Here is a 7,519-nt window from a genome sequence, read left to right as displayed (position 1 = left end):
GTTGAGCTCAATGTGTGAGCAAAAGGTTCGCCGATGATAACAACACATCACCCACTGGGATCAGGTCTGGGGGGACGAAGCAATCCATGATGCCTGAGTTGGGTAGGGGACAGATGGAGTACATGCGGTGATGACATACGAAGCTGGAGTCTACTGTATCATTGTCGAAGGTGGGATTGGTTGCATGTAGAATCAAATGTTCGTGCACACAAGGATTTGGGAATCAAATCGGGGAGAGACAATGTGTATCAGACCGAACATTCACCTCCAATCTACTACTGTTAGAACCCTTCTACACATGTACTGATCGTAAGGTTTTGTATCGAATGAAAGTACTTGAAATCGTAAGCGTTCAGAAACAAAGCCAATCGATCACCGTACGTACACTGTAGAACCGTCATAAGCAGAAGCACTCTTCACGATGACACGGAGCGGTTCGTCGTGAAGAGTGCTCCATGCACTCATTGTAGTACAGTACTGTACGGATCAAGGCCTTTGAAAGACTCAACACTACAGTTAAGTTACTAGAGTTTTTTGTGGATAAGGTAAATCGCTTGCTTTTCGGAATCGAATGAGGAGTTCGTATACTGTATTCATTCCTGGTCTGTACTACCGGAAGTACTAGTAGTCTCTATCAAATGGATCAGGTCCTTGATGAGATATCAGCTGTGAGCCTGTTGATTCTACATGTATAACAGTACAATTACTGTACATAAATTTGAAGTTTTCAAGGCAAAAACTTTAAACGATGCTTCCAGGCACCCTACCGAAGAATTTTGCTCACAGCTCTGTCAAGCATTTGTGGATCCCGAAAAAATCAAATTTTCGAAATTTTGGGTGTAACAAAACTATAGTCGCACTATTTTGATTCGACCAATAAATGACATTTATAAGCCAATCAACGTACTTTAATGTAATCCATGTGCTTTCGAGTATTGCTCGCGTTACAGGTATTGTGCTTTTCACATATTCTGGCTAATCTGAGCCTAAACACCCACTATTAGTGAGCATGCATGCAACTTTTAGGATCCATGGAACTTTATTTTATTTATACTGAAGTAATGCTAATTGTTGCAAGTTTTATGACGCGACGTTTTGATTGGATGGTTTATCAAAAAATTGCTGGCTTGCAGGCCACAATTAGCTGATATGAAGCGTTTGCCCATTTGATTTTGGCAAACACGGGTGTTTACGAGTATTATAAGCCCAGACATGAGATGGCTATGCGTCATTCTAGTGCAGGTCTACTCTATTGACGTTGATGTTGTGTGCGGTATTGTTGAGTCTCTCACGCAGGTCTGTTACGCGTTTTGTCGCACAGTTCTTCGCCACGAGCTCTGCCGATTCAACTCACAGGGCAACGAAGAAGACCCGGTGGCCAAACACTGTCAATGCGTGGATACTTGAGTACACAATAGACCACCCATGCGTCTACATTGAGGAGCTTCAAGAAGCGCTCGGGGCTGGGTTCCCGTCCCTGTTAAACAATTCCCAAGCTATGATTTGCCGTGCGTTGATGCACGATTTGGGTTTGACAAGGAAAGGTGATAATATTCGAACTAATTATCAATTTTAAAACAATTATCAATTTTAAAACACGTCATTACATTGTATAATAGTTCTAAAAACACGAGCACGAGAAGCTGCTGATTACGAGCTCCAAGACTATTACAGAACGCTGCAGCCATTTTATTCATCGCCAGATCAGCTGATCTTTGTGGATGAGACGTCTAAAGATGGGGAGACTACATCAGGAAGTATGCGTGGTCGAAAAGGAACACACGCGCGATTGTGGAGCTCCGATTTTCACGTGGGCAACGTGTGTCAGCACAGGCAGCCTATTCTACAAGAGGAGTTTTGTCGTGGGGTTATGTAGACGGTAAATTCCTTTTTTATATTTTCATTTTGTAGCAAATTAGATCACAATTAATGAATTTGTTGTGAACAAATAACTAGGCACCTTCGACCGCGAGATCTTCCACAGCACTATGGTGGAGCGTGTTTTGCCGTATTTGAATCCTTGGTCGCTTTCAAGGTGAATCCTAATACTGGACAACGCAAAAATACACATGTACAAGGAGCTCGAAGACGCTGTCCATTCAACTGGGTCGCTTCTCTTCTTCTTGCCCCCGTACTCCCCACAACTAAACCCGATTGAAGTCTTCTTCAGCCTACTCAAGCGATGGGCCAACAAATACCGAATTGCCTTTCGTTTTAATATTCGATCGGCTCTTGACGTTATCTTTGTACAATGTACGAAAGAGGATGTGAGCACTGGGTATAACCTGTATCGCCACTGCGGGTACAATGTAGATGAATTAGATAAAGAAACATTTCTAATGATGTAAGCAATGTGTCAGGCATTGTTTAGTTTGATTTTCAGATGCAATTGTATAAATATATAAATATCTAAGCTGCCCAAAATTGAAAACGATTTTTTTGTACTATTTTTACTGGTCGAGATGATCGATGTCTTCAATGTTGACACGTGGAGCATTTGTTGGTTGCAGTGGGACACGGAATGGAGGAACCAAAGGATACGATGGTAGACCCAAAATTTGTCGAATGTCTTCAACCGAAATGTAACAGTCGATCGGGGGGCTTAACAACTCTCCAAGTCGCATGCGAACGCAACGATATGACTGTTCATCCCTTTCAACACGATGGGCACGGTCTATCATATTTATTAAATAATAGAAAGGCCAATTTGGGCCAAGTTGTTGCATAATCGTGTTGGTTGGTATTTCAACTGGCGAAGTTGCTGGCAAGCGCGCGCTTGCGATGTTTAAATACTCTGTTTGTAGTGGTCCAAGCAAAATATCATGTTGGCGTACATGATCGGCAACCCTTGTGGCGGAGAGTGCAATGTTTTGTTGTGTCGCACGACGTATCCCGACTTCATGTTTTTCTAATATTCGAACATTTTCAAAATATTTATGTTTTGAAATTACGAATGGCAAAATTCGAGAAATTGATATTTATTTTATCAATCGTACCAATGTGCACATACAATTGCAGGGTGAATGACCCCTGGCCAGTGCGGGTCTTGCCGCCGTTATCCCACACTTTGCGGATCATGTCGTGGTAGTTTAGCGGGTCAAAGCAACGTATTTTCTCTGTGGGGTATTCAAAGCAACTTTAACCTATGTCTCCCATGGAGTTTGAGCACCCCACACGAGACGGTCGTTGCTGGCGCCAGCATGACAACGACCACAGACTTTATGGCCGCTGACCGTCATTTCGTCGGCTTGGACGAGATCACCACTGGGGTATGGCCAACTCGAGTACGTCCGGCACTGGACATTTGATTCTGTGTCGGTGTCAGTTTCGGTGGAAGGGCCGCTTGGCCGAAAGGTGCAATGGTATTAGGAGCATATGGTTGTTGATACGACTGTCCAAAAGACAAAGTCGCGGGCTGGACTGGAGCTGCTTGTTAATAGGCGGAGCCGTATGGTTGCGTCGGTTGGATCGGGGCAGCATAATTTGGCTGAGTTTGACGACTCATGGCGTCGACAAACCCTTGCAGGACTTGCTTCGAACGCTCGATCAACGCGACGAACGCCTTTTGTTGTTGGGCATGGTTCGTCGTCATGAGTTCGAGAAGTTGTAGCATCGCCGCTTCGTCTTCAAACTCGACATGGGATCCGCGGCGTGACAAACGAGGCGAAGCCGAAGGAGTTGAACGTTCAGTGGCAGTTGTACGAGACGACGCCGACGTAAAGGCCGAGGAGTTGGATCGATGCTTGGCGTACGTCTGGGGCTTGGCAGTTATTTCGTCCAGACGAACTTCACGCGCGCGAAGGAGTTTCATGCAGTCGAGTTGAGTTCGCGGTCGGTGTGTTCGAGACATGACACTGCCGGGGCATGTGGGACTCCTCGTTTGAACATGGCAACCCCTTTACTAGGTGGGAAGTCCACTTCGTCCAAGATTGTCTGGAGTCGAATTGCGTACGCCTTTACTGGTTCGTCCATGTAACGCTCAGACGCTTCGATCAGGTTATCCATGTGGTCGCGAGGAGTGCTGCTGCAGAACTGGTCCACACAGCTGTCATGGATCTCAGACCAGACCTCACCGCCTTTCGTCTTGGAGGAGGTGATCCACCAGACGTTCAGGGTAGTGGGAGTCTTGTCGGTCGAGAGCTTCAGACCGAGAAGGGACTTGCGTTCTTCGTCGGTGAGACCACCGCGGTCAGCTTGTTCCACAAGTTGCTTGATGAAGTACTCACAGTGATCATGGGCGTCCAACGACGGGATGATAGTGTATTTCACAGCGCGACCGAATGCTTAGTTTCTCCAGGACGTGTCGATAGCCTCCTTGGCATCAGCCATTTCACTGGACATTTTAGTCAAGAGGGAAGTGAGCTCGGAAGGTGCTGAAATGGGTAGCCCGAGGATGGTTCGGGTGTCGGGATCGAAGCTTGGGCTAGACGGGACGAGAAGTCTAGACTGAGCTGATCAATGCGTGCTTCGAAAAGTAGCACGCGGTCTTGCAGAAGGGTCTTGTCGTGGACGAGAGACGAGACGCGTTCGTGTAAGAGTTGGTTTTCCTGGCGAAGCGCTTCGAGGCAGGGACGAGTGTCGTCTGAAAAGGCAGGTGGTGCAGGAAGTTGTTCGTGGAGGAGACAAACTTGGACGTCACACGAGAGGCGTTCAACTTCGCGGGAGACACGATCTTCGTACGAGTGAAGAGAGGTCTGCAGTTAAGCGGTGGCTGAGGCTTGACTTTGCACCGAAGAATGCAATTCAGAAATGGCCTGAGCATTGGCGGAGATTGCCGTTGGATCTGAAACTGCCAACGCAGAAGTTCGAACGATTTCACTGAAGCGTCCAATGCTTGAAGTTCAACTTGGATCGACGAAGCGTCTTGAGTAAAAGTCTTGTTACGTTCGGCCACTGTATCAGCAGCGTTGCCGAGGTGGGCAAGTTCGTCGGTAGCAGCTAACTACCAGACACGGGTAGACGAAAGGGTTTCGTCCACTCTGTGCGAAAGGTCCGTAGTCGCAGCTTGGTGTTCGAGGGACGAGGCTTGCAAGGTTAGGACTTGTGCTGAAACGTGGTCTGAAAATCTTTGGAGTGAGGTTCGCAGTTCTATATTTGCGAGATCCGCACTGGATGGGAGAATTAGCGACCAAATCCGACTCGGTCGTAGGTTGCATGATCGAGTTGTCGTCCGTTTCCATTTAAACAAAGTCGTCGAGAATGGATCGGATGGGAGGTGGTCCGTCAAGCGTCAAGATTGGCGGCCTCGTCAACGAAATCCTTTCATCAGTCGCGTCGATCTCACTAGTTTCGTCGTGGTGAACGACAGGAGCCAGACCAAACGGTAGGTTCGGTTCAAATACCGTCAAGTGCTGATGATGTTCCACGATAGGTTGATGAATGGGCACCCTGCCGAATAGCGGACTGGGCTCGACATGGTCCTTGATGGCCTCCACACCCATGGATTCGGCTGGACGGGCAGAAAAGACGTTGTTGTCCATCAGTTGGGGGGAGTTTCGTTCCATCTCGGATCCACGTGAGCGACTAGGGGCAATCCAAATGGTAAGGCAGGATTGTAGACGGCAGTCTCGTGAACGAAGTTGGAAGCTGGCAGGGTCATACGAGTCGGCGACGAAGAGTCAAAGCGCAATCTCTCTGGTCTAGTACTAAACTGGTTTCGTAGTTTTCGGGAGAAGCTCGTCTCGCCATAGTGAGCTGGACTTCAGCGTTAACCTGGACGGTGCGAGTCGTCACCACATGCGTAGATTCCATCAAGGCTGGTACACCAGCGGCGTGGGTGGACACTTGAGCCAAGTGATGATTTGTTTCGGTCGCAGAATGCACGGCAAAGGTAAGTAGCGATAACGTCCCAGGCGTAGGACTTGACGAGTAGTACGAATCGTTCGAGTCCAAGCGCGCAATCGGACTTGTAGAGGTGAGCGGGACAACAGACTATGTCAACGTATCGTCGTCGTTGCCCTCGGTCAACATGGACTCGTCTGACTTGTTTTCGTCGGAGGTAGTTTCAGCCATTTCATCTGTGTATACAAGCTCTTCAGAAGAACTTCGGGGCTCCATGGATTGATCACTCTCGTCGTCGAGGAGAGAAACCAGTTCACGACGAGCGGTAGTCGAGGTAGTATCGACGGCCTCGTCCGAGTCTTCGGCCGCTTTGCTTCGTTTCTCCAAATCTCGTTGCTCAGGCGAGTAGGAGTGGTGTTGGATTCGGTAGTTGATGTCTCGCTTCAACTATTTATGGACAGGGGTGCCTTGGGCAGGTTCAGGCTGACTTTTACACTCTTCATCAGAGCTGCTGCTAAGGTTGACCTTGTCGTCAGCCACGCTCACGAGGTCAAGTCTCGTATCGGTCGGGGGTTCGGGTTAGGACGGCTGAGGCGGCATCCGTGTTATCTGCGATTGTGTGGACGGGAGGTGGATCGAGAGGCCTTTGCTCATCCAGGTGTACTGGGTTTCTTGGTTTGAAAGGAGAGTTACCCTGCTTTGCCACCATTTTTGTGATGGTCGTAGGGGTTAGACGCACAAAAGTTACGAAGGTCCGGAGGTTTGGCCTTCAGGACCGGATACTCTCGGCTTGGCCAAGAAGAACACAGCAAGTATGGAGTAGATCCAATGTTAGGGAAATATAAAAGTGAACTAACTAAAATCTAACTAAAGCTGACAACCCTTGGAGAGAGGTCCTGTAGAATAAATGGCAAGACGATCGAATTCGAAGGTAGTCGGCCCGTCGAATAATATACCATTGCGATGGTAATACCACGATGTGGTATAGTAGTACAGGCCCATGCTCTAGCTCCGTCACACTGCCCGGTACAACTTTAGGTGAAAAGGACAGTAGTAATATCACTTCAATAAAAAGACAGCACCCAAAGACTTCAATAGTATAAGGCCGAACCTTTCTGGTAGGTGTCAAAAACGTGAACTGTACAGCTGTCATATATGTTGAACCTGAAGAGTAATACGAACATTTCGTATGGAATCTCAGATGAGATGTGTGTTAGGGTGCAGTAAGCGTTGTTCACTCATACAGTATGTCAATGAGATGATTTATGTTTACTCATGAGGGGGAATCAGTTTATTGACACGACATGAATTTCTCGCAATGAGGCAGTTGAGCAAGTATTTCCCGCCACGAAGCAAAGAAGCAAATTGGCAGTTTTTGCAGTACGGATTGAGCGACGAAGGACATGTAACTTGGTTGGCGAAGGGCATGTAACTTGGTTGATGAAAGTACTATGCGGAGAAGATCTGAAATGGTAATGGTGACGATTCAAAAATTTAATAATATTATTACATTTAATCAAGTCCATCCATCTCCGTAGATATGAACCAAACTGAGCTTGCACAGTTCGTGAAGCTGTGTGTTCCTAAGGTAGTTTGGCTGCTTCCAAAGCTCCTCCGGAATCCAGTTTGGTTTCATGTCTGACTTGCTCCAACGTGGAGTTTTGCAATCAAGGGCCTCAAACAACAGTACACGTGCCCGCTATGCAAAGAGGAGTGAAATAATAAATACTACAAGAAT

At 47.3% G+C, this 7,519-nt stretch overlaps 1 protein-coding gene across 1 annotated transcript; it reads left to right on the top strand.

Annotated features, from left to right (window-relative positions):
* Positions 1-2,069: 2,069 nt before the first annotated feature.
* H257_09389 (hypothetical protein) lies at positions 2,070-3,308 on the top strand (the record flags this gene model as incomplete). The annotated part of the gene is made up of 2 exons (XM_009835593.1): positions 2,070-2,211; positions 3,094-3,308. 2 exons carry the CDS (start codon positions 2,070-2,072, stop codon positions 3,306-3,308), a joined length of 357 nt encoding a protein of 118 aa, XP_009833895.1.
* Between the last annotated feature and the right edge of the window lie 4,211 nt (positions 3,309-7,519).

This window comes from Aphanomyces astaci (genome assembly GCF_000520075.1).
Source record: "Aphanomyces astaci strain APO3 unplaced genomic scaffold supercont1.22, whole genome shotgun sequence".
In the NCBI taxonomy this organism is placed as follows: Eukaryota; Oomycota; class Saprolegniomycetes; order Saprolegniales; family Verrucalvaceae; genus Aphanomyces; species Aphanomyces astaci.
This window is presented reverse-complemented; position numbering and strand designations above follow the sequence as displayed.